The 27,476-nt window shown below is 49.6% G+C and overlaps 9 protein-coding genes and 1 non-coding gene across 10 annotated transcripts; 3 read left to right on the forward strand and 7 right to left on the reverse strand.

The window, feature by feature from the left end:
- Window positions 1-265: 265 nt before the first annotated feature.
- Window positions 266-1,935, reverse strand: FOIG_08811 (uncharacterized protein; the record flags this gene model as incomplete). The annotated part of the gene is made up of 2 exons (XM_031208876.1): window positions 266-1,677; window positions 1,725-1,935. 2 exons carry the CDS (start codon window positions 1,933-1,935, stop codon window positions 266-268), a joined length of 1,623 nt encoding a protein of 540 aa, XP_031061882.1.
- A 286-nt stretch (window positions 1,936-2,221) lies between these two features.
- FOIG_08812 (uncharacterized protein) lies at window positions 2,222-4,464 on the reverse strand (the record flags this gene model as incomplete). Its single annotated transcript, XM_031208877.1, has 7 exons — window positions 2,222-2,740; window positions 2,795-3,231; window positions 3,281-3,387; window positions 3,444-3,617; window positions 3,691-3,774; window positions 3,825-3,958; window positions 4,011-4,464. The coding sequence occupies 7 exons, from the start codon at window positions 4,462-4,464 to the stop codon at window positions 2,397-2,399; spliced, it is 1,734 nt and encodes a 577-aa protein (XP_031061883.1). The 3' UTR covers window positions 2,222-2,396.
- Window positions 4,465-5,797: 1,333 nt separating this feature from the next.
- Window positions 5,798-8,299, reverse strand: FOIG_08813 (uncharacterized protein; the record flags this gene model as incomplete). Its single annotated transcript, XM_031208878.1, has 3 exons — window positions 5,798-7,550; window positions 7,678-7,981; window positions 8,059-8,299. 3 exons carry the CDS (start codon window positions 8,297-8,299, stop codon window positions 5,798-5,800), a joined length of 2,298 nt encoding a protein of 765 aa, XP_031061884.1.
- A 1,018-nt stretch (window positions 8,300-9,317) lies between these two features.
- On the reverse strand, window positions 9,318-12,799 carry FOIG_08814 (uncharacterized protein; the record flags this gene model as incomplete). The annotated part of the gene is made up of 1 exon (XM_031208879.1): window positions 9,318-12,799. One exon carries the CDS (start codon window positions 12,797-12,799, stop codon window positions 9,617-9,619), a length of 3,183 nt encoding a protein of 1,060 aa, XP_031061885.1. The 3' UTR covers window positions 9,318-9,616.
- A 431-nt stretch (window positions 12,800-13,230) lies between these two features.
- FOIG_08815 (uncharacterized protein) lies at window positions 13,231-15,010 on the reverse strand (the record flags this gene model as incomplete). Its single annotated transcript, XM_031208880.1, has 1 exon — window positions 13,231-15,010. The coding sequence occupies exon 1, from the start codon at window positions 14,887-14,889 to the stop codon at window positions 13,231-13,233; it is 1,659 nt and encodes a 552-aa protein (XP_031061886.1). The 5' UTR covers window positions 14,890-15,010.
- A 476-nt stretch (window positions 15,011-15,486) lies between these two features.
- On the forward strand, window positions 15,487-17,575 carry FOIG_08816 (uncharacterized protein; the record flags this gene model as incomplete). Its single annotated transcript, XM_031208881.1, has 5 exons — window positions 15,487-15,973; window positions 16,116-16,617; window positions 16,702-16,823; window positions 16,894-16,929; window positions 16,989-17,575. Exons 1-5 carry the CDS (start codon window positions 15,778-15,780, stop codon window positions 17,573-17,575), a joined length of 1,443 nt encoding a protein of 480 aa, XP_031061887.1. The 5' UTR covers window positions 15,487-15,777.
- Window positions 17,576-17,837: 262 nt separating this feature from the next.
- On the reverse strand, window positions 17,838-19,731 carry FOIG_08817 (uncharacterized protein). The gene has a single exon (XM_031208882.1). The coding sequence runs from the start codon at window positions 19,281-19,283 to the stop codon at window positions 18,018-18,020; it is 1,266 nt and encodes a 421-aa protein (XP_031061888.1). The 5' UTR covers window positions 19,284-19,731; the 3' UTR covers window positions 17,838-18,017.
- Window positions 19,732-20,781: 1,050 nt separating this feature from the next.
- On the forward strand, window positions 20,782-24,074 carry FOIG_08818 (uncharacterized protein). Its single transcript, XM_031208883.1, has 3 exons — window positions 20,782-21,066; window positions 21,117-21,435; window positions 21,487-24,074. Exons 1-3 carry the CDS (start codon window positions 20,840-20,842, stop codon window positions 23,947-23,949), a joined length of 3,009 nt encoding a protein of 1,002 aa, XP_031061889.1. The 5' UTR covers window positions 20,782-20,839; the 3' UTR covers window positions 23,950-24,074.
- On the reverse strand, window positions 22,212-25,766 carry FOIG_08819 (uncharacterized protein). Its single transcript, XM_031208884.1, has 4 exons — window positions 25,264-25,766; window positions 24,735-25,214; window positions 24,539-24,680; window positions 22,212-24,486 (listed from the first exon to the last, which is right to left on the reverse strand). Exons 1-4 carry the CDS (start codon window positions 25,662-25,664, stop codon window positions 24,103-24,105), a joined length of 1,407 nt encoding a protein of 468 aa, XP_031061890.1. The 5' UTR covers window positions 25,665-25,766; the 3' UTR covers window positions 22,212-24,102.
- Window positions 25,767-26,030: 264 nt separating this feature from the next.
- On the forward strand, window positions 26,031-26,102 carry FOIG_08820. The gene has a single exon. It is a non-coding gene; the product is annotated as a tRNA-Asp (tRNA).
- Window positions 26,103-27,476: the final 1,374 nt, after the last annotated feature.

Consider the following 27,476-nt stretch of genomic DNA (forward strand, 5'->3'; position numbering starts at 1 on the left):
CAGAGCTGGGGTTTGCACCGACGGACTGCGGCCCAGTGGGAGGGGTGTGAGCTGAGTCCAGCCATCAACGCTGCAGCGACTCTTTCGCAATGTAACCCCATTAGGGTCGTGGGAGGGTTGTACAGCTCGAAGCCTTGTCTCATTTTATTTCCTTTTGCTTTTTTCCGAGACTGAGTGCGATGTATCGTGACACGGGAACTGGGGCTTAGCTATAGAAGTAAAAATGGATTATATGCTCAATTTTTCTCTCTAAAGGATGTTGGCATTAGTAAGGTAGAAATTGACTGATCTTAGGCCACGACCGATCGGCTAGATCATCATCGACACCCGGATCGGCTTTCCAATACTGTTCGAGTATTTCCAATGCTCGTTGCGTATTCAAAAGTCCAAGTGCAGTTGAAACGCCTTGCAACGAAGTCTTTATTCTCGGCCTATCATCACCAAGAGCGTCGCATCCTGCAAAGAACAAGGGCGGAGTAAGCAGAGTGACTGGTGTGAGGCCGTCTCGTAGCGTCAGACGCTCTGCGCACTCGAGGATCTGGTTGACGAGGTTTTGAACGAGAGGTGATGATCTTCTTTCATGGCGTAAGCGTCGGTGGATGAGGAGCAGACCGGTGAGTTGCCATATCTGATTCGATAACCGGTATTCATGGACTTCGGCAACGGATAGAACGCGACCGCGTATTGACATAACTGGCGGAGGATTCGCTCGATCTCGGTCGATTATGGATTGTAGATAGTTGAGTAGCCACCAGACCTCGGCCTCAACTTGACCGCCTTGCGATGAAGTCTCAGACGCTGTCCCATCATTGTTGATCCGGCATAGTCGCGCAATCTCTTTGAACACTCCAAGAAGGTCCTTTGTACGCGCAAGATACATATCGATGTACACAGGCTCGTCATCTGTGTCTGATGCGAGCGTTGTTGGTGAGGGGATAGTTGACTGTTGCGGGGCGAGATCACTCATCGAGTGACAGACCAGCGATTCGGTCATGTCGAACCATCGTATTAAAAATCGCAATTCGTCCGTCGGGTTCTGGGAAAGACCCTTATCGTGTATTCGAGAAATGAGCCCACGCGCTCCGCGGAAGTGAACGCTCCATCGATCTGGACTGGGCTCGCTGGCGAAGACTTCGCAAACGAAGAGCGCTCTCGATGCGGCCAGCAGTGGAATGAGTTGTTGATCTTCATCACACTCGGAAAGTTTCTGGCAAAGGGATCTGGAGCTGAGAGCTTGAAAGCCAGCAACAATGAGCGCTTGCGAGGACTGCTCCTCGCTTGTTTTGCAGGTCGCAAGTCGGTGAGTAGCCGCCAGCGCAACGATGCCCTGCAGTAAGGGCTCATTGAAGACTGCCATTGGCAAGATGAGTTCGCATAGCTCATCAAAGATCTGGGGATGTGGCGCAAGAACTTTGACGGTCCTCTCGGTAAAGTACTGTAGGCCTGATCGATGCAAGGGTGATAGGTGACCGAAGAACTCAACGGACGGGGTTAGCGGAGGCATTGGCATTTGCCTTTGACTGACAACAAGTTGAGAAGGCTCCGAGTCCTCTGACGGAGAAGTTGTTATCCATTCTGGCTCATCGACATTCTGATCTGGAGGAGGCGATGTAGCCTTTGACGGGCCTGGTCTAGGAGTAGAGGGGGAAACATATATGAAGTTTTTCTTGTTTAAATCTGAGAGATTGTTAGTATATATCTTGTGCAACAAATAACTGACTCGCCTAGTCTTTGAACGTTGCCCTCATTTTGTGACAAACAATCCCCAAAAGGTGACCGATTGAACGGCCTCCCTCCCCAGCGAAGCTTCACCCCGTATTCGCATTTCACCCCAGCTGTCTGACATCTCTGACACGAGGGTCTCTCTTCGCTGCACTTCTTTTTAAAGCTCTTACACCTCGCACAACCAACCCATGATCGACGCTGCGGTGGCATCACAGGGGCTTTGAGTCTGGGGGACAAAGCAAAACATGCTGCTTTGGGGTTATGTCATTTGCTAACAAATGAGGGCGGGGGAAAGTTAAGTTGGTGATGGAACGGTTGGAGGCGGCGAATGGAGATAAGGCTAGAGACTGCGCTAGTATGGAATGGGAAGGATCAGGCGACTGATTGCTTATCTGTGTCACCTGCACTGATTGATTGTCTTGAGCCTGAGTGGCTGGTCTTATCAGTAATGATAAGAAATGATGGATACGTCGGACATCTTTAACTTTTTGACTACCATGAACTTGACGATGTATTATGCAAATACATCAATTGAATGGTTCTCTGCTGTTTTTAATCCTGGAACTAATTGCATTAAAGTGAAATTGTTCATGTTCCTTCACCATCGAGATAAGCATCATCAGAACCATGCTGTCTCGGTTTCTCCGAGTCGCCCGAAAGCCTGCACCAGGCTAGTAGGCAAACCGAAAGTCTAATCGCTTATTACCCTCATCCTTTGTGGTATCAAGATAATGCTTCTTCTGTTCATCATCCATGGCATCCCAAATCTTGTCTCGGCTCTTGTTTCTCCAGATGTAGTAGGTTCTGGTCAACAGATACAACGTGATGTTGAGCGCAATGATCGCCAAAAGATTCTTGTTTCCTTCCCGGTATCTCGGCGCGTCGTCTTTGCGGTAGACGTTGGATGCGATAATACCGGCGGATTGAACGGACATGTTGTAGATAGCTGCGGAAACTGTCCTTAGGCGAACGGTATTGGAGTTGCGCGAATTCCAACTGACTTGGATTGGATGGGCTAGGAAGATGATGTTAGCCGGTTATAGGTAAGTCAAGGAACGTCTATACTCACCAGTCGGAGAACCAAGCAACAGCGCCAGCACGGCGAAAGAGACCCATCTGTTGACCGTGCTCATGTCTACTACGTATAGATAGATTATGAATGGCAGCTTCCAGATCTGAACAGCTAGGCCAAGCAGAGACCTCTCGTTCCATTTCTCGGCCAGGTAGGAAATAAGCAACAGGCCACCGATAGACAGGATCGTATGGGGAATGGTCAGAAGATTGGTAACGAGTACATTGAAGCCGAGGCCACGAAGGGTCAAGGTGAAGTACTGGGCGGGCGGCGTGGCTGGGATCAAGAATGTTAAGCCGATGGCGTAGATCGGCCAGAGGTCGTAATCTTTGATTGATGCCCATAGTAACTTCGGAGTAATCGGTTGGCGGTTATGCATGTCGCCCTTGCTGGGATCGTCACGGATGACCCGGTTCACCATAATGCGCTCCTCTCTGTACACCGGTCAGTCTCGAAGGCATATCCATCTCTGGAGCAACTTACCGCTCAGTGAACCAACCGTTCTTACCACGGAGAATGCCTGAGGTTTGAGTGGGTCCAGCGGGCATGAGAAACCAGGCGGAAATGCCAACCGCGAGCGTCAGCAGGCCCTATTTGGCACTATTCGTCAGTATAGTCGATGATGCAAAGAGCTTGAATGACAAACCTCGAACAGGAACAGCCATCGCCAGCCCTCGTGCCCATGCCAGCCACGCAACTGGAGGAAACCTGCTCCCAGAAACCCACTGATGATATCGGCGACGTTGTACGCCGTCCAGAAGAAGGCCAGACGAACAGTGAGCTCACTAGCGGTATAGAAATAACTCAGGTATAGGATCGTCTAAAAGCATTCCAGAGCAATGATTAGTTGGGGCCATTAACACTTAGGCAGGACGGCGACATGGACTACTCACATCCGGGATGAATCCGCCCTGGAAGATGGCCAGAAGGGCACGGCATGCCAGAAAGGAAGCCCTCCCGTCCAACCAGAATTGGCCCTACTCATACCGTCAGTACATCGAAGAGCTGAAGGCTTCCTATGGCCTACCGCAGAAACAATACTCCAGAGGCACAACTGCATCGGAATCCAACGGTCAGGTCCGAGGTACTTGCTGACAAGCTGGGAGGGAAGTTCGGCACACAAGAAAGACAACTTGAAGACGGTATTTCCAAGATTGTAATCTAACAATGTAAAGTTAAAAGGATATAGGAACCTGCTATAAAAGAGACTAACCATTGGTATCCATCTTCAGGTCTGGCAGAAAGTTATCCGAGACAGCTTGAGACAAATTGGATCGATCCAGCTCGAGAGCCATGAACATGACGCAAGCGAATACCATGATCCGTCTATCAATCTTTCGAATGACTTTGCGCTCCTCATTGAAAGTCCACCTTTCGGAAGGGTCAAATCGATGCAGATTCTCCCAGTCAGGTCGTGGCTGGTAGCGCCTCGCCATGTCTGGGTCGTCAAAGACGGACCGACGAGTTGCAACAGCCTCTCCATCTTGTCTCGGCCGTCGCTGCCACCAGCTTCGAGGTTCCTCTGGTGCAGCGAGGGGAAGTGTAGCGATAAGAGGGATCACCTTGGTGGAGGGAATTGACTTGGAGGAGTCCGAATCGGTTGGGTCAATATGAAGGTCAACAGCATTCTTGGATTCTGACACACGAGCATCATCAGAATGTGCCATTGTGAATATCACTGTGCTATGGGGCCCTATTCAGCAGTCTCTTCGCAATCATCTTGAATATAATAACGCCTTTTGTATACATCGACGTTGGTACTTGTTTAACCCCTCGGTGAACCATGCGATGGCGAAATCCATGTTACTGATCTCGAAAGACTCAACTTCGTGGTGTTACCGATGTATCTATGGCGTCAGGTATGGATATAATAGCGAGATGTAGGGATTAATTCCGATGGTATTATTCGGCTTCATTTCTGACCATTGCTCGATAAACTCCCCTGAAATGGTTGTTGAGGCATTTGTGTCTCAATGGTGAGCACTCATAGCTTCCAAGTGAAAAGGTAGCACAAACGAGTGATCGATTGGTCGATAACGCCTTTTCGGATCTGTTGCACTTCTCCGGTACTCGGTCAAATCTATATTCTAGTGGTCCTTGGCAAAGATCTGTAGCTCGCGACAGAACTGAAAGCTATTGCACCATTGCTCGAATAACCACTCAACAGCTTGGTATTTCACTGCCAAGGCAATTGCTCAACATTACGCCATTCTCCATTCCCTGAAAACAGCATAAGCTGATAGCTATCGGTCCACTTTCACCTCACCGAAACTATGATGGTTGGTCTATCTCTGGCGCTTTGTCGCCTCGCATCTCGGGTCGGATCTCGCCCCCCACGAGCTCCGAAGAGCAGAGACGAATCGGGGCATTATAAGTTAAGAATGTGACTATCACATAGCCCCTTTGAGTCTATCTCCGCGGATAACTCTATTTGCACTTCGTCGACAAGATGGCGTGCTTCCTGTCAAGGTCTGGAGTTTGCCGGTTCAAATACTCGATGTTCTGGTGAGTGTTCTGGACGAGGCAGAATCATATCTTACAACTGTATATCCAGAAATAGGACTTGATGCTTACTACAAGTGGTTTATTTTATATCGTGGCTCTAAACATAAAGGGCGAGCCCTTTTCTTAGTTTATCTCCTGCAGCGATACGAGCAAAACGCATCAGCCGTCAAATGTTAGTTAATGTCAATCTTTTGTCCGGTTTACTGAGCTTTAGGGTATTAACTACATGTCGCGTGTATGCCTTAAAGTCCCTCCACCTAAGTGGAAATCACACCAACCTTCTTTCAAGCGAAAATGCCACTGTCTTGTGGGCCTATAACTCTTTATATAGTACTATTTAAAATAATAAAGGTTATACCACTTATATAGAATCAGGGGGCCATCAAAAAAAGCCAAGTACTGCATTTTGAAATTCGAATAATTAACAAGGTTACCTGCAATTGCGAAAACTGTCTAGCCTACACTATTCGATACTACTGGCGGTTAAGGGCAATGTTAAAGCGTGATTGTGGCGTTCTTTAAGTCAGTCAACTTGGAACTTGAACCCGTCCAGAAGATGTACTCCCCTGATTCGACTTGATACTTGGCATTGTTGTAGTAACCAAGATCGTTCTTGGGTATACTGAAATCGACCACCTTACTCTGGCCTGGCTTCACCTCAACCTTCTGAAAGCGGATCAGGCGTTTGTTCGGCAGCTCGATCTCGGAATTCGCGAGTCTCTGATAGACCTGAACGACCTCCTTGCCCGTAACGGAGCCCGTGTTGACCACCATAACCGAAATAGAAACGGTGTCACCCTTCCGGGTAATCTTAGGAGCAGAGACGTCGAAGCTGGTGTAGCTGAGGCCGTAGCCGAATGGCATTGGTGCATAACCCCGCTTCAGACAGGGGAAGTTGTAGTCATATGTAGCGCAAACATTAGGAGTCTGAATGAAGCTTACGCCGCCTTGTGCATCAGAAGGCAGAAAGTCGTAGTATACTGGGAGTGCGCCATCAGCTTGCGGCATAGTCACAGTCAGCTTGCCGCTGGGGTTAACCTTGCCCTGGATGATCTCGACCGCGCTATCGGCGGTGAACTCGCCAGCAAGAAACATGTGGAGGATGGCGTCGGCCCGCATGGTTGAGTTGTTGAGCACAAACGACTGGCCACCACTAAGAACAACAATCGTGGGCACGCCGGCGTCGAGAACAGCGTCAAGGAGCTGTTGCTGACTACCAGGGAAGCCCAAGCTGGCATGTGTGAAGAATTCGCCATCCGTACGCTCACCAGCATTTGGATCCAGAGAATATACGGACAGAGAGCCAACAGCCACAATCGCAAGGCCAGCCTCCTTTGCAGCAGCGACAGCAGCTTGGATGCCCTCACTATCACTATCACGTACGAAAGCAATGTCAACACCCTTGACGTACTTGACGTTCTTGGCTCCGAGGGCTGCCTCGAGGCTTCCCTTTAACGTGCGTCCATACAAGGGCCTCGCGCTCGTGCTGGGAGCGTAGCTCCCGGGGTTCATAATGTCGGCCATGGGACCGAGGAGCGCAACCTTGGAGATTTTGGACTTGGGAAGAAACTTGTTCTTGTTCTGCAGCAGGACGATGGATTCGCGTGAAGCCTTGCGATTTACATCGAGATGCTTGGATGAGCGGAGCACCTTTTTGAGATCACTCATCGTGGGCAGGGGAAGATCAAACATGCCAGTTGCGAATTTGATGATCAAATGCTGCTTCACTGCTTCGTCTACCAGTCTCACGATCTCCTGATCGTCCGAACTGTTAACAAGAGTCGGAAATGCGGCTGGTTGTTGAGGAGCTAGTTCGAGCTGCAATCCGGCACGTAGGGCCTTGGTAGCTGCATCCTTGAGAGATGAAGCCACGAGGCTTTGGGTATGAAGATGTGGAATGGCCATGGCGTCCGACATGAGCAGGCCCTCAAAACCCATTTCAGATCTGAGCATACCCTGCAGAAGCTGTTTATTGATTGACATAGGGACCCGGTCGACGCTGGAATACGACACCATGATAGACGCAGGGTTTTCCTTGAGCACGCGAATGTACGGAAGGGCCAGGTCGTTGTACAAATGATTGGTGCCGCCGGCCATGCTTGCAGTGTTGATGCCGCCCGCGCCTAGTCCGTATAAAAAGTGCTTCACGGTTGTGGCGACTTTGATGAATCCGTTCTTGTCTTTCTCTTCCATAGTTCGGACATACTGCGCCGCGAATTCGCCGACAAGGTAGACATCTTCACCGTAGCTGGTAAGAAATCGGTTAGTCACACGTCCATGTGCGCAAGGCGCTGCCAACAATGCGAGCATATAGGAGAAGAAAGCTGCACTGGAAAAGGAATTGCAGTATAGGAGGGGGCACCGTATACACTTACGTCTCACCTACACGGCCGTATCTGGGATCCTTGGCTACATCTAGCTCGGGACTTAGGACCCAATGCGTCCCGAGAGCCATGTTCTCGTCTCGAATCGCTCCCGTTACTTGGCCATACAGATCTAGGTCCCATGACGTGGACAGTGACAGTGTTGCAGGAAACAAGGTACCTCCAGGCACATAGATGGAGTTGACCGAATCTGTGACTGTAATGTACGGAATTTTGCCATTCTGCATCTGCTCCTGTCGGACCTTATTCGCAAATGGCAACACTTTTTCAGCAGGGTTCAGCTGTGAGCCGTAGCCTGATGATCTAGTTGTCAGCTTGGGACTTGTTCATCGAGATAAGGCTTTTTGCACTTGTGCCTGGCGAAAGACCTACTTAGTATACCATGTTGCAGAGGGTACAGTGCATCATAGACAGTCCGGTTAAAGGATGAATTGGGATCCAGAAGCCTTCTTATACCACCTAGCTGAGCGATCTTCTCTGTCCATTTGAGGGTGGGCAAGAGAGCCTCCGCGCGCTCAGCTGGGGAGAGAGCTTTGTTCTTCCAGGCTTCGTTTTTTGGGCCCGGTGCCGCGATCACAGGGTAGGCTAAGGACCCAGCAAGAGCTAGGGGCATTACGGAGAAATGGACCATCTCGACAGGCTGTTGAGGGTGATTTGTGTAGAGGCGCCGACGGCTGGAGTCTTGAGGGAGGTACTGTTAGCGGTTGGATGTATACATGGGATGACATTCTTCTTATAGTTTTCTTCACAAGGCAATGCAGCAGAGTTGCGAAAGCCAGCATAATTTCTTCGAGGTACATCGGTATAAAGCTGGGGCATATGGCCTTAGCTTGCTTGTCTCATTTCTGCACAGATGACGAATCAATTCATGGAGCGAGCTGAACCAGGTCTTTCCCGCCAAGGTTTTGCGGATGGCGATGATTGCGTCTTTGGCCATATGCATGATCCTTTTCCCGAGAGTCCGGAGAAGAATCCGGGGTAATACCTACGTATCTGATTCGATAGATTGGTTATCTGGGGATATAAACCGACAACCGGACGGCGTTGTGATATGTTAAATTTTGACTCGGTGACTGCGAGCGTGAGGTGATCCTGGAGGCACGTCGCTCGGACAGAACATATCCATCTTAGTCTCTTCTCTGGACCCTTTGCAGTCTAGTCAAGGTGGTATTGACCGACTACCGAACCCCAGATCAGATGCCACGGTATATGTATCTCGGCCGGACTTACTACAAAAGGCTAAGCCATTTTCAAAAGACATCGGCCCCCGAAAGGCGCAATCACACTCACATTCGACGGGACTGATAATAAATCTTTCTCACATAGGACTAGTTAGTCTGGGTTGTTGGGCAGCATCTAAATAGAATGGTTCATCTTCGTCGCCGAGTTTTGCTGCGGGGCTTGAACCCTTCCGAGGGAGCCACGAGTTCTGGGTGAAGTGCCGATTCTTGTTCATTATCTTTAAACGAAGAGTATCTAAACGAGAAGTGTTTAAACGAGAACAAGAAAGATCGGCCGTTGCAAGATGAGCATTATGTAAGATAGGGTTAGACTGAATTGCGCCATACCTAGCTTGGCATGATGGCTCACGTTTGCGGATAATGCCCCATCATCTCCGTGAGTTGTATCCCCTAGCAACACTAATACGTAGGATATAATATTTTCTGACCAGATCTCCAGGAAGCAGTAGGCCAAATACAATACAAGAACGGCACACGTTTCCCGCCAGACTGAGTGTTTCCTGATAAGTTGGCAGCTGCAACGATGCCATTGGAAGATTCTAAGGCTTAGCCTTTGTAGTCAAAGCAATGTCTCAATGAAAGGATCGTAGCATTTCTTGCAATATTCCTTCTTTACATATAACGAGATGACCCGCACTTCCGCCGATAACACAGGCGCTACATAGAGAGTTAATAACATGATTTGCCGCTTACGTGCTTGCGCCCAATTCCATGAGTTGATCCTCCAGGAGCCATGCCCAGTCCTGGGGAGCCCACCACGCGAAGAGACCCGGCACAGTAGAGCTGCGAGTGCTCGATGGCTCTTGATCTTGAAACCGGGCCGTATGGGGTCGAGACTTATTTTTTGTAGCATGATTGTTGGCCGTGGAGTACGTTTTCGGATTGGGAACTGTTGATTGCAAACCGGCGGTCGCATCAGCGGTAGCGGTCGATGCGTCAACCACGCGAGGTCTCTCCTCTTCAGAAGTGCCATGGTTTCCCCGGATGGGAGGACTGTGATGGTCATCCTCCATTGTAAAAGGCGGACGCCGAGGTGTTGTATCAGAACCAAGAGTTACTTCGTCAATATGGGACCTCTGGTATTCTTCGTCATCGCGTCCAACATTTGACAATTCAGCCCGGCGCAATAGACTGTGTACAGCTAAGCGCTGCCGGGCACGCACAGCTTCGGAAAAATGGCCGTCTGATCTGTTTTGACTCTGTAGCGTGGACAGTTGATGGGCGTCACTCTGCAGAGCCCGACCCTCTGTGTGTTCGCTGTTGATCGCTGGTGCAGTAGCTGGGCAGGAGTTGGGTGTGCCTGTCTCGTTTGTTGTGACTCCCGAGAAACCTGGTGGGGTTTTATTAGATAGAGTTCCCACAAAAGGTGTTGCATTCGCTGCGGCAGCCGACCCCTGGTTCGCTGTCGCGTGAATAAATCCAGCCGCCTCCGGCTGATCGCTAGGAAAGTTTCGTTTCTTTTTTTGCTGCTCTGAGAAGATGGCGATGGACTCCTCCAGTTCTCCAATGATGGGACTAACGAGCGCTGAGAATCGGAAAAACCTCTTGAGCGCAGCTAGGCAAAGCTCGGCACGGCTAACAGCAAATTCCGGTGACGGCCGAGCAGGTCCTTGGCCGAATCGAGAGATGAAGAGGATCAGACGGGTGGCATGATAAGCACAAATAGCTGTGTCGAATTCGAGGAGATGGTGTTGTGTGCTATGCTGGTTGAGCGCGGTGAGTATGTAGATGATTCGCATTGCGTGATGCAAGCATTGAGCCTCAGCAGCAAGGAGGGCCTGGTGGTCATGGCCAACGAGCACAGCAGCGGGAGCAGCTTCTGAGTACCCAGGCAAAAGGATGCGGTTGATGTCGCAGTGTGCTTGGTGCCAGGAGATGTGGGCCAGCAATAGACGGGGCAGCCATCGGGAGATTGGTCTGTCTCTGTTGCTACTGCAGCCAGGGGACTCGAATGCTTCATCCGCGCTTAAGTGAGCTCCCAGGATCGGAGCTGGTTTCTCCATGCATGCTAGTGTTTGTAAATGGTGGCTGATGAGGTCTGTGAGATTACACAAAGGCGTTTCCAGCAGCGCGATGCTCCTAGAAAGCTTCATCACATCACGTCGAATTGCTTCCAATTGCATAATGAGCCCGTAGGTGCCCCCCTCACCATGGTAGTTGTGATAATCGCCGTTGGCTTCACCCTTGCCAGTAGCATAAATTTCGCGACCATGGGTCATTGCCATGAAGTCTTCCTCGCTCCTTGGAAAATCGATGTAAATGACCTCTAGTGGTAACGAGTCGAACTCGGCAAGGCCCGTAGAGAAATAGCGCTCAACCATCTTTAGGGACCAGAGAGTACGACGTCGGACCTCTCGCGCAACTGGCGAAAGGTCATGTCGTTCGTAATTGAGTCGCATCGTCGTGGCGAAGCGAGCAGCCGTGGCTGTCAACATGAAAGCCCTCTGAAAAAGCTCCGTTTCTATGTAATAGTGAATTACGAGGAGAAGCGCCTGGAGTTTGGTTATACTCGGCGATTCGAGACTTCGCCAGATGCTCTCCTCGGCCATCCTGATCCACGCACCGGTATCCTCAGCGGAGGCAACAATGTGGCTGAGCGCTTTTCGACTCGAGTCCTGTCGATAATCAAGATCGAGATCGACTTCTCTGCGCAGGTACAATATTGCAACCGCGCAAATAGAAGCAGGAAGGGCACGATGCACATCATGAGAACAGCATCTTCTCCTGGTGGTTTCTGGATGTAAAAATGCGTATGATGGCATGGGATAAATGAACTTGAAGAAGACGTCAAGGAGGGTGTCTACTTGATCGCGGCTTGGGCCACCATACCCTGAGCCTCTTGTTACAGACCCTGTTGATGATGGATGCCACGACACTGTTGAGTCCGCGGGTGAAGACAGCGGCATTGTTGCTGTTTCTTCGCACCTTGCAGGATGTCCCGCAGATTGCCGCTGCCGATGCAGTTCTGTTCTTCGCAGCTGATGCTGTTGATGCTCCAGTCGCCGATCGTCCTCATCCTGGCGCTGGCGCTGGCGCTGGTAAGTCCATCCCCATCTGTGTTCCGGCTCCAATTCCTGTTCCTGTTCTCGTTCTCGTCGTCGCTCCTGCTCCACACTACATTCCTGTTCGTGCTGACGCTCGTGCTCACGTTCATGCTCCTCATCGATCACTAGGTCGTGTTGATGATCGTGTTCAAGCTCCTGTTGCTGCTCCGGTTCCTTATGCTGTTGTTGGTACTGCTCGGCTAATTCAGTGGCGGGAGGACTGCTTGAGTATTCGGAGACAGCCTGTAAGCGTCCTTCTCTTTCCAGAAAGGAACATTCGCGTTGCTGAGGCGCCCCGTCCTCCGGCGTGGATTCGTTAAACAAATAGCCTTCTCGAGCGCGTTGATAACGCTTAAGCGGCGGATAAGTGCATCTGATGTCCTTCTGCTGACATGCGACACATGTTGGAAGCGTCCCCGAGCACTTGATCTTCTTAAGACGACAGGAAGAGCAGGCGCGAGCTCCTCTGAGGCGTTTCCTTAAAATGGGCGGCTTCTCGCGAAGCTGGTGGTCATCATTATTGAGAGAGCAAGCTAAACCCAGCCGTCGACAATTGCGACAGGTCCCTGGTGGTTTGTCGCAACGCACCTTACGCTGTTTGCATTGAAGACATGTTTGAGCGATGTGGGGGTTGGTATGAAGCTTGAAATAACCGATATGCTGTTCGTAATCCATGCCATCCTTCTCGCGACCGATAATTGTCGGCTCGTGAGTTGCAGGATGACGTTGCCCCAGTTGGTGAGGTGTGAATGATTTGGATGGTGATGGAGCTGAGGCGACCGTGTTTGCGGGGAAGTGGAGAATTCCTAAGGGGCCATGGCGTGCCATTCTCTCCAAGTGACGGAACCAACTGAATTTAATTTAGGGCGGGTCAGCGTCTTTCTAGTGCCTTCATGACCCCGCGTAGCCTCGCCAAGTCGTGCCCAGCAGAGGCACAGTGTCTTCAGAAGTTATTGGGAGATGGTCTAGGACCCTAGGTGGCATTTCCCATCAGGTGTTCAGGCGTCTTTAGTTTCAGCGCTAGCAGTAAGGGCTGGCTGCGGGGGCTACAAGAGACTAAGGTCCATTCTTACAAACCCTTCACACGGGCCTGAACGAGTACAATAGCTTCATCTCGGCTCGTCTTCACAGAGTTTGCCAGGCTAAGAGGCTTCCCTTTGCTAGTACGGCTTCATTAGAATCCTGACCCTTCTAGTCATCGCGTTATGTACATGCCTCATCTATCGATTGTCTTTACAATGCGCGTCCCATCCAATCCTTCACAGCTTCTGCTTCAACGCATCCTCAGGTCGCACGCCATTCTGTTCTGCATACTTGACTGCCGCTGGCACACCTTTACTTGGACCACTCAGCCGGAGATGGATTGGATCATCGCCAATATGCTCCATCTTAGCCTCGAGGAGAGCCGTCATGTGCTTGACCACATCACTATACGTAGTATCATTGTACAAGTTGAAGAGCTCGAGAGGGTCCTTCTCGCAATCGAATAGCTCCCACTCCTTCTCCTCTGGCTCACTAGTATTTCCCGCCCTTCCTGGCCGCGCGCCTACAACTCCGAGGTCCTCGTTATACCAGTAGATGAGCTTATACCGCTGATTGCGACAGCCGTAGTGCGCATAAGCCTGGTGAATTACATCGTTGTGCATCCAGTAACGGTGGTACGCGACGTTATCCCATTCCGGGCCCGTCACGGATCCCCCGCGCATCAAAGGCAGTGCCGACTTGCCTTGCATATAGTTCGGGGTCTTGATGCCTGCCAGCTCGAGGAAGGTCGGAGCAAAGTCGACGTTGCAGAATATCTCGTTGCTGATAGAGCCGGCTGGAATCTGCCTCGGGAACTGCGCCAGGAAGGGCATCTGGAAAGATTCCTCGTACATAAACCGCTTGTCGAACCATCCATGCTCACCCAAGAAGAAGCCCTGGTCCGAGGTGTAAACAACAAGAGTATTCTCGGTAAGACCTTTTTGGTCAAGATAATCCAGCATTCGCCCTACGTTGTCATCCACTGATTGGATCACGCGCAGGTAACGCTGCATGTAGCGCTGAAACTTGAAGGCAGACAGCTCGGCAGGCGTAGTGAAGGTGAAAACAGTGCCATCATCTTTGTCAATCAGCTTAATGCTCGGGTCCGTTGGGATCTTGCGTTGGGCCGAGCCAGACTCTTGAGTGACCCGCTCGCCTACCGACCGACCTCCATCGGGCTGAACAAGTCCAAGATCCTGATATGTCAAGTCCTCAGCCACGCGCATTTTGGCTACTCTGGCAGCTTTAGCTCTATTCTTGTAGTCATCGTCGTACGTCTCTGGAACCTTGATCGGCATGTCTGCATACAGGCTCTTGTGCTTTGTATCGCATTCCCAAGATCGATGAGGAGCCTTGTGATGGCACATCACAAAGAAGGGCTTGCCAGAGCTCTCAGTGGCAGTTATCCAATCAAGGCACTTGTCGGTGATGATGTCCGTGACATAGCCTGTTTCGTGACGCTCGACGCCCGCACCTTTGCCGTCTGGGGGCATTTCGATGAACTCGGGGTCCCAGTAGTCTCCCTGACCTGGCAGGACGCTCCAGTAGTCGAACCCCGTCGGCTCGTGTGGTTCGCCTTCACCCAGATGCCACTTGCCTACCATGGCCGTACGGTACCCGCCCGTGCGCATGTGCTTCGCTACGTTGGGCATATGCTTGTTGATGTGGTTATCGAGCGTCATGACGCCGTTCACGTGGTTGTGTGTGCCTGTAAGAATAGCCGCTCGAGAAGGTGTACAGATGGAGTTTGTTACATAACAGTGATTGAAGAGCATGCCATTCTTAGCAAGCCGATCGAGGTTTGGCGTATTGTTTATGCCCGCGCCATAGGCGCTGATGGCCTTGGATGCATGGTCATCTGCCATGATGAAGAGAATATTCGGCCGCGAGTCCATCTTGACCCCAATGATTGAGTGATTCGTTTTAGTGAAGAATGGAATGAGGCAGGAGATGGAGGACAAAGAGACACACTTTGAGACCCAAGGAATGAAGGCAGAAGATGTCAGTCAGTGCTTAGGATGATCAGGTAGCAACAAGCTATGAGGAGAACATGGTGAAGTGTCTACTATGTATGTGACGCAGGTTGGAGACCATAAACTGTCCCACCGGCTAATGTAAGCTACCCATGTTCCTTCACTTTTACATCGGACGTGAGAAATGCAATAGCCGATGCAATGACCCGTAGACTACTGTCTTCTGCTCCTGTCGCTCTTTTCTCCGAGTTGGAAGGCCTATAGGTAGCTCGCAGCCCCAGCATGACTCTGATGCAGCCAAAAGAAGAAATGATGCCGAATTTAGCCAGCTGTCGGTAGTCGGTCGGATAATACAATCGGGCATAGTGTAATTGGCACCGGCTTGTGAGGAGTCGCCCAACTCGTCCCTGCGTCCGGGTATCGGTAACGAGCTCCGTTTGAGGTTAGTCTTCTCGGCTACTAACCTACAAACCCCATCATGGGACTGCAGTGCCATGATCTCTCAAGATGGTGTCCGCCAAACCACACAGTTCTACCAATCTTCCGGGCTCTCTACGTAGCAGAGTCTCGACTTCAGCCCATTTCCGGTGCATCTCACCATTGCCCTTCCACAGCACGCCATACTTTGACACCGGTTTACCCATCTACGTTTCGCGAGGATGATTAATTTGTCTATAAAGCTTTTCGTCGTGCCACAAGATAGTCCGCCCCTTAACAGTCACTTCACTTGGAAACGCTCGTAACCTCCTTTTTCTTGCTACATGTTCCAAAGTCACGTCCGTATTCCCATTTGGCTAAACGAGGACCAAAATGACGAAAGCTCTGGGAACTTTCAGAGCATTCTACCTTGTAGCGCTATGCTGCGTTGGTTCATTTCTTTTTGCCTATGACACAGGCATTGTTGGCGGAATTTTAACCTTCCCGAGCTTCCAACGGGATTTCCAGTATACCGCCAAGGACAAGGCCAATGTCGGTTCACTGTCCACGAGTCTTCTGCAAGCTGGTGGTGAGTACATCTATCTATCTATTTGTTGCAGTTGTTTGTTGAATGGAATGACCTTCTGTATGGCGACAGTGCTCTTATCATGTCTTTCCTGGCCCTATGGAGAGGAAATATACAACTAACTTGGAACTCTCCTCCTCCCTAGCTTTCTTCTCCTGCTTCTTCATCTGGCCCTTCACCGCTCGATTTGGCCGTCGCTGGTCTCTTGTTCTAGCCTCGGCTATTTTTAATGTCGGCGCCGTGGTGCAGACCATCAACACTCATCATCTCGCCGGATTTTACATTGCCCGATTTGTCTCGGGCGTCGGTGTTGGCATGGCCACTGTGATAGTGCCCATGTACTCAGCTGAGATGGCACCGAAAAATATCCGTGGCATGCTTGGTAGCATGTTCCAGTTCTTCTTTACCTTGGGAGTCATGACCTCGTACTGGGTTGATTACGCAGTGAGCATCCACATCCCCGACGACAGCAGCGCCCAGTGGCAACTGCCGGTCGGTTTACAGCTTGTTCCCGGCACTATCCTTGGCCTAGGAATGCTCTTTACAAAGGAGAGTACTCGTTGGCTGGCCAAGAAAAGTCGCCGTGAGGAGGCTTTGCAATCTTTGATCTGGGTTCGTGGTGGAGATTCTCCCGACGTCCAAGAAGAGTAAGTCACCCTCAATCGTGACAATCAACATATCCCTGGACTGTTGGTCAAATGTTTTTGCCTTCTGACACACAAGTCCCACAGGTTCGGCGAGATTATTCGGAGCATCGACGAAGAGAACCGTATCAAGGCTGGTTTGACTTGGAAAGAGCTTATTGAGCCCATCAACCGTTACCGTCTCGGCCTCATCATTGCTCTGCAAATTGGTAAGCACTTCTTTTGGATCTCCAATCGTCGGGGATCTGGCGTTAGCTAATGAATCATCTACGTGTTAAGGCGTTCAACTCACCGGCAACACCTCCATGGCGTACTGTGAGTAACTTCCTGTGCAGCTTAGTGCCTTTCCAAGTATTTCTAACATGTCTGTTCAGACGCTCCTCAGATTTTCGGTCTAGTTGGTGCTGGCCAGGACAAGCTTCTGCTTACTGGCTTCTTCGGTCTTGTCAAAGTCGTGGCGTGTCTTTTCTTCCTGCTATTCCTCGTTGAACGAATCGGTCGTCGTGGCTCTCTGCTCGCAGGGGCAGGTCTCATGGGCATTTACATGCTCATCGTGGCAATCTTGACAGTCAAGTTCCCTCCGAACCCCGATGCTGGACTGACCCCTCCTTCTATTGCCTCCCTGACTATGATTTATCTCGAAGCCATGAGTTATAACATCTCTTGGGGGCCTGTACCGTGGGTTTACACTGGTGAGATTTTCAACAGCCGTGTTCGCGAGGCTGGCATTGCCATCAGCACCTCAACGCAATGGCTGTTCAACTTCGTCTTTTCTCAAGTCACTCCCCACGCTGTCAAGAACCTTGGCTGGAGGACTTTTCTCATGTTCTCAATTTTCAATTTCGCACTTGTTGTCTTCGTCTGGTTCTTTATCACAGAGACCAAAGGCAAGTCTCTAGAGGAAATGGAAGAACGTAAGTCTGATGTCTCGCTCAACTCGTCTAGCCTGAATGATGACTGATGTTTGTCCTAGTCTTTGCCCGTCGGGCTGGCGTCACTATCGCGAGACCTGTAGAAGACGGGGTAGCAAGCGAGAAGGAAATGGGTAGGCATGCTGAAATGCAGTCTCCCAAGTCAGACTAGGTTATTCGAAGCATGAAGGGGGAAGTCACTTCTCCAGTCATGATACAAGCCAAGCTAGCACATGGTGGATGATATGACTGAAGTATTACAGCAAATGTTCACCCAGCATAGAGTCTCACGCACCGGCACAGGTTGGTGTCTTTTAGTGACTTGTTGCTGTGCTTTAAAAGTAATAAATACTGATTGTTTACTAGAGAGCATTGTTGGATAGTACAAGTAGGATTAATTAACTAGGAAAACAAAGCTAACCCTGATCAATCTGCTCTGGGCTAAAGAGAAGAGAAATACTGTCTGTGGTATAGAAGAAACCGTTGAGAAACCTAAGCTTTCTGAACATTGTACTCGGAGACGCCAAAGTTGTGGATCTTCTTGTCCTTTGTTCCGACGGCAATAAACTCAGTGCCAGTGTTGAAGATGTAGAAGGGCTGATCATCTCCAGGATAGAGAGGCTGGCGCAGAGTAACGGCATAAATGGCCTGCTTGTATCCTGCCTTTCGGAGAATGGTGAACGCATCGTGGATATCGAGAGTGACAGGCCAGAGGATGACCTGATCACCCAAGAAGGGAGAGTTGATGGTCTGGACCTTTCCGAACTCGCCCCATCCAGTGGACTGAATGATAGCGGTCTTGTTGCCGCTGAGACCACAGACAATACGGTTGTTGACAAGACCCCACTCATTCTGGACAGGCTTGCGAGTCAAGGGAGTAGCGTCCACTTCGAGAAGGTTGGCATGGGGATACTGCTTCCTAATGAGGTTGAGACCAACGTTGATGAACCCATCCCAAGACAGAGGGAGGCCGACTTTCTGGTTGCCGTTCTTATGTCCGTTGGACGCAGCGCCGTATGTTCCACTACTGCCTTGCCCGTTGTTGTTCACACTGAAAGAGGCTGTAGTCTGGGTTGGGACAGACTTGTCATCAAGGACGACACTCTCCACGACGTAGGGAATGCGATACAAGAATGGAGGCTGGGTCTGGCCCACATAGACAAAGACTTCGGTAGTTCCAGTCTGCTGAGCAGTGAAAGTCCACACGATCTTGCCATCTTCAATACGAGCATCAGTCAAAGTGAGGAAGCTCTTATCGAAATCAATGCTGGCTGAGCCACCCTTTCCCGTGAAAGAGTCACTCTGCTGGATGGTGAAGGGCTCATCGGCAAGAACAACAATCTTCTGGTCTCCCGAGACCTGCTCGACCTTAGGCAGCTCAACCTCAGCCTTACCATTGGTGGCAGCCTGTCCAGTTGTCTTGTTGTACTGTATAGGGACAACCCAATGCTGCTTGTTCTCGGTGTTGACAACAACAGTGTTGGATGGGAAAACGATGCTGGGAAGATCGATGTTGAAGCTGTCCGTAATCTCATAGGGTGACTCTCCATGAACGACTGGGCCTACCCAGCCGATCAGCTCGAAGAGAAGACCACCATCAAAAGGAAGACGACGGAATTCGATGTCTCTAGTAAGATCGACATGGGTGCCAGATGCCTTGAGAATCAGAAGTTTGGCCTCGTTGTCGTAGGAGGCAGTGATGCTGTCCGCAGGGATGAGTTGTTGATGGACAAGACCTCCGTTCTGTGAAGCGGCCATTTTGGAAGATATGGTTGAAGGATATATTGAAGGGATGGATGAAGTGGTTAAATTGAGAGTGGTAGAAAACTGAGTGAGTGATGAGTGTCTAGAGATGAGAAGAACAATCTAGGAGGCAGTTACCTTCTTATAGACGCAGTCGTGTCGCGGACTAATCTGTTGTCTCTTGCTTTTCCTTCTATTGACATCTTCATGTCTCTCACATTCAAAAATGTCTTTCCTAAATCATCTAAACTTTTCCCAACACGCGACAACTTCGTCAATTTCTTTTCAGCTTGGCTTGTCACATTCCTCTGTTGACTGGCCACCAAAGGTTTATAATTCCTGCTTGCATGAGTCTCATCACACAGGCTGAGATTTCCCGTGGTAATTGGCGAAATGAAGTTTTCGAATTCAAGCCTCTTATCACACAATGGTGTTACCTGCTTACGCATCAGCATATCGAACGTTCGTGGCGTCTCAGCTCTCAGCTGAGTCTCTGAACCCCGCGCGAAGACATGGCCTAGACTTAAGCCTCATTCCAGTACCCGCGGAATTTAAAATGACACATTTGCTCCGAGCTGCATATTGTGGCTGTAGAAGAGCACATGGTTGGTTGCAATGCATAGCTTAAGCGGCATGGACCGAGCCGGTGATGGAACGGGCAGCGTTGTCGCATGGCTAGGACCCTTTGGTCCGATCAACCTCGCTCTAGTCTCCCACGTTGCAGGCCCTTCTTCATTGAGAATATCAGGCATCCGTGTTGCCCTTGTCAAAGCTCGTCTCATGGCGCTAGTGTTTGCATTGAACTCTGAAGCATAGATGAGCAGTGCTTCGTCAACTGTGAGCATTAACCTCTTCTGCTAGGTTTGAAAAAGGACTTGGCAACACCAAGATGCTAATCGTCTCTTTTCTTGAGAATACCGGATTATCCGCCTGCAATTCTTCTCTTTTGTTGATGCAATAGTAATATTTTCACACCTCGCTATAGAGTACTCAATTAATGGTGATGTGCATATTGTCTGCGTGGTTGTATAGTCGCTTTCCTTGTTTTATTCTGCAAAGGATCCTAGGACACTAAGCTTGAATAGAACGTTCCTTGACAAAAGAGGCAATGAAGGATTTTATCAATACGAATTGTCGTGGGCGGCCTGGATTGGAGGGCGCGACAAGATAACAAGACCTCGGCTATCTGGGTTATGAAATACATCTGGATATCTGATGCGAATACTACTGTGCAAAGTTTTGTAACGATGATCTTAATAAAACATAAGGTTAAGCTCAGGTATGACTTGCACAAATCTCATCACAATGTCATACTGTAGCAAGGGATATTTGATCTGCACGGATTCTGGTGATCTTAAATTACAGGGGTTGAGCGTTTAGATAAGACAATCTACACGCATTGGTCTTAGTGCAGACAATACGAAATGAGAGCCTGAAAGCATGACTAAATAAGCGCCACTCCCGCCTCCCGCTGGCATGGCGATCCCAAATTCAGTGCATTTCTTCAAACTCTAAAACCGTCACCAAAACAACACCAAAACAATCATCGGTTGAGTCGGACTGAGTGAGATATGAGGCTGAAACGGTCGAAAACGAAAGAGGAGAGCTCAATGGGGGATGAAGAGGCGTCTTTTCATGCTTTCAATAGCCCCAAGCGACTGCCAGCTTGGCTGGACCACTTCAATGCCAAGGACCTCAAGATTTTGTTCAAGTGCTCTTTGGCTGTTTGGATCCTCACCTTGTTTATCTACATCAGTGATACGCTGAGAGTACTCGGCCAGTCGGCATTTTTCGGATGGTAGGTCTAACATGAAGATTTTATATCATCAGGTATTAACGCGTCTTCAGTGTTGTCCTATTCATCATGCCGCCTTCGGGCGTCGTATTCATCCACTTCGCAGCCGGAGTTATGATCTGTGTCGGTCTTGCGCTCGGCTGGGCCTGGGGAGTTATCACGATGAAAGCTGCTTTGGCGACAAGACCTCTGGCTGATTTACAACAACGCTACGCGGAATTGCAACAATCAATGCCACAAAACACGACCAATGTTGACCAAGCGTCGGGTCAAGCAACCTATCAACAAATAGCCATCTATGAAGGCTTCATGTTGGATACTCGCGTATCGGTCACGTACTTCTGCATGATGGGGTTGTTTGTCTATCTTATGGTAAGTTGATTGTGTAGTCAAGCATGTTTTCAACTGACAAACTCTGGCCAGGCGCGCCTGCGAGTTTCTGCTCCCAACTTGATGCTCGTATCCATGTTTTCCATGATTGTTGCCGACATCTACTTTACAACAGCACCGCTCATTCCTACTTTCAACGGCACCATACCGAAAGTATTGATTCTGCCAAGTGCCATCGCAGTTGGCGTTGGAGTTGTTTGCAATTTGTTGTTTTTCCCGCAATCAACCTCACAAATCACCCTGGGAAGCATGGCAGACCTCCTCCGCCCCATGAATGGGTACGTCAAGGCCCTGACATGGCACTTCAAGACGAGAACCAGGTTTGAGCCTGAGCAGCTACAAGCGCTGAAAAGTGCCTTGACCGTGTCCTTCAAAAGTGTGGAGAGTGCCGTCAAGTTTCTACCTTTGGACTTTTCTTATCGACGATGGAGCCCTGAAGACATCAAGTCTTTTCAAGAACCACTGCGGCAAGTACTGGTGTCTTTCGGAGAGTTACTGCAACTGTCAATCTCTCGCGAAGAGCTCTTTGCGAAAGATGAAGCTCTAACAAAAGCGGCTGAGGAACTTGAGAAGTCTGACAACGAGAAGCACCCTCTGGCCTATCACATTGCGAAAGCGGCCGATCTACGTGAGATTACAAGACACCCTGATACTGAAGAGATGATTGTCAAAACCATCGATGCACTGTCCTCTTGCGCTACTCCCCTGCTGCAGACACTCGAGCAAAGCGTCGATGCCATCATCGAAGCATTCTCGGGAGCTTCTCAAAACGACACAATCAGTCAACATGAGCATATCCTTGCATCGCTGCAAGAAGCGCTCGAAGACTTCGAAGATACGGCTGCAGAGCAACTCATCGCCCCTCACGCCCATCTTTTTGACGCTAACGGCAAGGTTATCTACAATGATCACCGCGCACCTCCTATGCTTGGCTTGATGTCTGGTCTTCTATACCAGGAACGGCTCATCAACCTGACCAAGAATATTGGGGGAGTTCTCGAAAGAGCTATCGAGGTTGAGAGGGTTCGAACATCGAAGCGAGTATGGCTACCAAAAGGCCTCCAGCACATTTTCACGCTCGGTCTGTCCCAAGATGCACCGCCTTCCACGATTCCCAACTCTAACGATCTCACCCGAACGATGTCCATCATTTCCAAACCCGAGAAGAAGCGAGGTCTCTTCAGGAAGAAGCGAAAGGAAAAGGAAGACCCTGAAGGGGCAAGAACAACAGCCGCCATTTTGGAAAGTATGCAGCAGCCCACGAGCCGTCGACGAAGCAAATCGAGTCTGATCTTCTTGGCGCTCATCAACTTCTTCACGGGTGTCGAGGGTCTACACGCTCTTCGTGCTCTGGTCCTGACTATTGCACTCGCCGTTCCTGCAGTCATACCATCATCAGCTGGCTTCTACTATCGCGAGAAGGGATTATGGGCTCTGATCATGGCCCAGATGGCTCTCGAACCTTACATGTCTGACTTTACATCTGGGATTCTCATTCGTACTCTTGGTACCGTCGCCGGAGGTATCCTGGGTCTTCTGTGCTGGTACATCGGATCCGGCAATGGCCCTGGAAACCCATACGGTCTAGCTGCCATCATGGCAGTCGCTATCATTGGTATGATGTGGTGGAGGTTGTTTGCTCCGCCGCAGCATATGGCTGCAGGTATCATGCTTACATCAACGATGTACATGGTCATGTCGTATAGTTGGGTCGATACGCATATCCCTAGCTATGGTAATCCCGGAGTCGGATACGAGGTCTTCTGGCGGCGAATCCTTCTTGTCCTCATCGGTTTTGGCGCAGCCGTCCTTGTTGCGCTTCTTCCGCGACCCCTTTCTGGAAACAGACATTATCGACAAATCTTATCCAGCCAGTTGTCGAGCATCAGAGACCGCTATGCCCTTCTGATTTCAGTCTGGCGCTCGCCTCCTGACGATTTCGTCGAGGTCATCGAGAAGCAGGCTACCACCACCGAAGAGCTGCTAAACTCCATCGCTCTTCCAATTCTGAAGACCAAGTTTGAGTTCTCTACTTCAAACATCGATACTGAAACGCTCAGCCGCGCCAATCATCTTTGCAACAACCTCAACGTCTTCCTAGCACAATTCAGCTTGACCGCCACGAAGCTACCATTTCCAGTCCGCGAGAGGTTCTTTTATCGTGTGAGTGCAGGCGACGAAAACCTGATCGCTGACCTGATGTCAACCATGACCCTTCTTCAGCATTCTTTGATATCTGGAGAGCCTCTTCCGGCAATCTTGCCTACGCCTTTGGTGGGCCGGGCGATCCAGTTTAGGAGGTTGCGGGGAGACTTTCAAGACGAGGGTAACTCCAAGGAATACTTGGCGAAGCAAGAAGGAAGACATTGGTCAGCAGCTGTTTATGCCTTTGTGAGATTTTTAGGCACGCTTGATGAGCTTGTTGTAGTCGTGAAGAAGTCTGTCGGTGAGAGATCACATATTAATGCGGAGGCTTTGGGAGGGAATATGTACTAGAAAGATGAGCAACGTTGCTTTGCTTGAACATAAATACATTCATGGTTGTATAGATGACCCTCAAGCCTCCCTATCGCTTTTACCACTAAGAGTTTAATACCTAATTACATTTCTTTCTTGACCCGATCAAACACCGAGTACCAAGCTTGTAAATCACTGGCTTCCCTCTTCCTCGTGGTTTCTCTTTGCTTCCACATGTTCGTGATGCTTGAAGAGACCAAGGAATCCCAAGTCATAACAGACCTTCAAAGATCCAGCCATGATGAATGAGACCCAGAAGTAGTTCGAATCTGCGAGAAGTCCTGTGATGAGCGGTCCAAGGCTCTGAGATGTCGTTTTTGCTACGTTGATAAGGCCAATAACGACGGTTCGCTCCTTCGGTTTGATTATAGCGGCGAGGAATGCTGAGCGGGGTGCAACATCCATTGATTGAGTGCAAGATCGGAGAATGAGGAAGAGAACCGATAGGTGGACGTCGTTGGGGATGGGGACCAGGGCCAAGAAGACCGCTGATGGAAGGTGAGTAAATACCATAGTCTGCAAGAGGTTAGTCACACAATTCAGACTGTTGTCGGCATTGGTTTCTTACTCGAACATTGCCGAATCGCTTGGCAAGGGAAGATGCAACCAGCATAGATGCAGCAGCGATGATGCTCGTGGTGAAAAAAATAGAACCTAGCTTCCCTTCCTCGATATGGTAGTAAGATTTGAAGTAGTAAGTGATCCATGAGCTAGGGTGACTGTTAGTTCTCGCATAAAGATCAAGATTGTGTCAAAGTACTTACAGAGGAGCCAATCCTGAAGCAAAGCTATCCAAGGCCAACAGAGTGCAAAGGGTCACGACAGTCGGGATACTCTCGCGAGAAATTCGAGCTCGAAGCTGCTTCTTGGGCTGGGGCTGATCCGAGGTTTGAGCTTGAGTATTATCGGGAAGCAGGGGTGCTTGTTCGCCGTTGTTTGCTGGTGATTCTTGCTCATGCTCATGGTGAACTTCAACTGCAGAGCTCAAGATGATGGCCGAGATCAGCTTCAGCACACCCATCACCGAGTAGCCATAGAACACGTCGCGATACACTGCAACAACATCCATGCCGAGGTTGACGCGCATATGGTGAATAATCCAACCGCAGGTCAAAAGACCAAAGGCACCGCCAGCCGTACCGGAGAGACTGTACCAAGCATAGACATCGCCTCGTCTGGCAGCATCAGTTAGATGTGCAATGATGCTCTCCTCAACACCACGGAAGGGTCCAATTTCGTTGCCACTATCGATTGTCAGCATCAACGCCATCAAAGCATTTTTCTTTGTCTTACCCAGGACTAATAACACCCAAGATTGCAGCAGCAAGCAAAATCCAGTAATTACTAGAGGTAGCAAACACAATCCCACTCGCAGTCATCAAGATTGCCCCCAAAGCCAAGACCGCGCGTCGGCCAACGCCATCAGCAAATAGCGCAAGCAGGAAGCTAATGATGATATCACCAACCAACGTCAATGTCATGAACAAGCCGACGCGGGTTGTCGATACGCCAAGTTCTCGCAAATAGGCTACAAGAACTAAGGTAGATCCGCCGTAGGCAAAAAGACGGATGAATCTCTGTGCGCAAAGGATCTTGACATCTTTGGTCGATCGATAGAGCGAAACAAGCCCAAGTTCTTCAAAAACTTTATGGGCGGGATGACGTCTCGAATCTGCTACGGTAGGCTCCGACATGACGGTAATTGAGGAAAAACTAATTTGAAATGAAAATTAAATGTACCAGGAGATTCAGAAAGAGAATTCCTTTTCATTGGGTCTCAGCATCGCCAAAAGTTTATATATATGTCTACCTCCGAAGTTCCGAGCCGATTTTGACCCAGGGTAGCCTAAGCGAGCGTAAATCAGCTTGGTGTTGCGTCATCCCCAGACCCGGAAGAGAGTTTACCAGAAAAGCCGTTGTGATTGGCGGATTGACTTTGTCAGCGTCGGTTTTCCGAGCTTCGCGAGCCAAAATGGGCAAGATTCCGTTAATGGGTATATAACCTCTAAATTTGCTCTACGAGACATCGAACTCACTACAGCAGGCTTTAGCCTGTTATGTCTTCCGTAGTATAGTGGTCAGTATGCAAGCTTGTCACGCTTGAGACCCGGGTTCAATTCCCGGCGGGAGAGTTCCAGCCAGCTGTTGAAAACAGCATTCCCTTTTTTTATTATTTGCTGAATCATTCATCTATTTAATATGATGATTAATGCACCTATGCCTAGGTTTTGAATGGCATTGGAGTGCAATCCAGTGGTCGAGAGACTCGTCTTGTTTATATAGCAAATTTCATGTAATGACTTTCTGACTTCCATAAGACGCCCGAATCATCTACCTATAACACAGATTTGATAATACACAAAGAGTCCTGACGGAGAGTACCCATCTTGAGGGAATATGTTGACAACGTTCACTTATAAAATGGCTTCGATCGCTTTCTCAATACAGAACAGTACTTCTCAACAGCTTCTTCGGCCGGTTTCGCTCTCGAATCCTTGTCACAATTGACGTAGCAACTTTGATGGGAGACGTATTAGCAACATAGAACCATGTATGAGGAGAGGCGACTTGCTTGGCAATCTCTCTGTGCGTTCCGCAAAGGCATCGCTCATTATCACCGCAAGCATCAGTCTAGAGACACAGGTTAGCTTTCCTGCTTACAGAAACAAACAAAGACGTGCGTTTTTCGGACCAGCTTTAAGGCAGGCCTCTACTTCACTGCAGTTTGCTGCTTGGGCAGTGACTCCAACAGCGGAAAAGAGGAAAACAAAAACAGAATATTTCATGTTTGCTTTAGTGTACGTTTATCGTGTTCTCTAGAAAAGACAATCGCGAGGGAATAACGCAGTACTTAAGTAGTCAGGAACGAAAACCCTACGACGCCATCGATCGCCAGAGGCTTGAGAACCCTGGCTTTAGCACCCGATCAAGAGACGATAACCTTCAGCCGCTGTTCTCATTTCGGGACGATCATTTGAGAAGCCATCATATTGAATGAGCTCAGTGGAAAGTCTGAAGTCACTGCATTCCTGAGCCCCTGGAAGCCAGCCAATTGGTGCGATGGCTGGTGGTCGAGCCCCAGGGGCTTAGCGTCTTGTCCGCATTCTTCAGGGGAGCCTTTCCGTATGCGTTCAGCCTCATGGCTTGATACACTGGCAAACTTTACTGCTAGTCTGAGTAATCTCATTCAAGGGGCAATCCCTTGGTGATGGAAAGTTGAGAAGGCTTGGGCTTCTTGCTCTTGACGATCGGCCCTCGACGGTCTGTGAAATTCATGGCAGCGATTGGTGAGTAGCCGGTGACCAAAATACAAAAAGGTGACTTAATTCAGCCGAAGGCTGACTCTACATTAATTCATAAGTTTTCCCGAATAATGAGGGTTTGGTTCAGCCGAAGGCTGACTCTACATTAATTCATAAGTTTTCCCGAATAATGAGGGTTTGGTGCAGACAGGGATAAATAAGTTTCTCGGAATCTGATTGGTCCAGATTTTGTATGGCCAGCCG

This window comes from Fusarium odoratissimum, assembly GCF_000260195.1.
Source record: "Fusarium odoratissimum NRRL 54006 unplaced genomic scaffold supercont1.13, whole genome shotgun sequence".
Taxonomy (NCBI): Eukaryota; Fungi; Ascomycota; class Sordariomycetes; order Hypocreales; family Nectriaceae; genus Fusarium; species Fusarium odoratissimum.

Coding starts and splice junctions, on each gene's coding strand:
- FOIG_08817 (XM_031208882.1), bottom strand. CDS start 19,283: ATGGCCGCTTCACAGAACGGAGGTCTTGTCCATCAACAACTCATCCCT.
- FOIG_08818 (XM_031208883.1), top strand. CDS start 20,840: ATGAGGCTGAAACGGTCGAAAACGAAAGAGGAGAGCTCAATGGGGGAT. Junction 21,067..21,116: donor CAGTCGGCATTTTTCGGATG/GTAGGTCTAACA, acceptor ACGCGTCTTCAG/TGTTGTCCTATTCATCATGC. Junction 21,436..21,486: donor GGTTGTTTGTCTATCTTATG/GTAAGTTGATTG, acceptor AACTCTGGCCAG/GCGCGCCTGCGAGTTTCTGC.
- FOIG_08819 (XM_031208884.1), bottom strand. CDS start 25,664: ATGTCGGAGCCTACCGTAGCAGATTCGAGACGTCATCCCGCCCATAAA. Junction 24,681..24,734: donor GCTTCAGGATTGGCTCCTCT/GTAAGTACTTTG, acceptor CAGTCACCCTAG/CTCATGGATCACTTACTACT. Junction 24,487..24,538: donor AGCGATTCGGCAATGTTCGA/GTAAGAAACCAA, acceptor AACCTCTTGCAG/ACTATGGTATTTACTCACCT.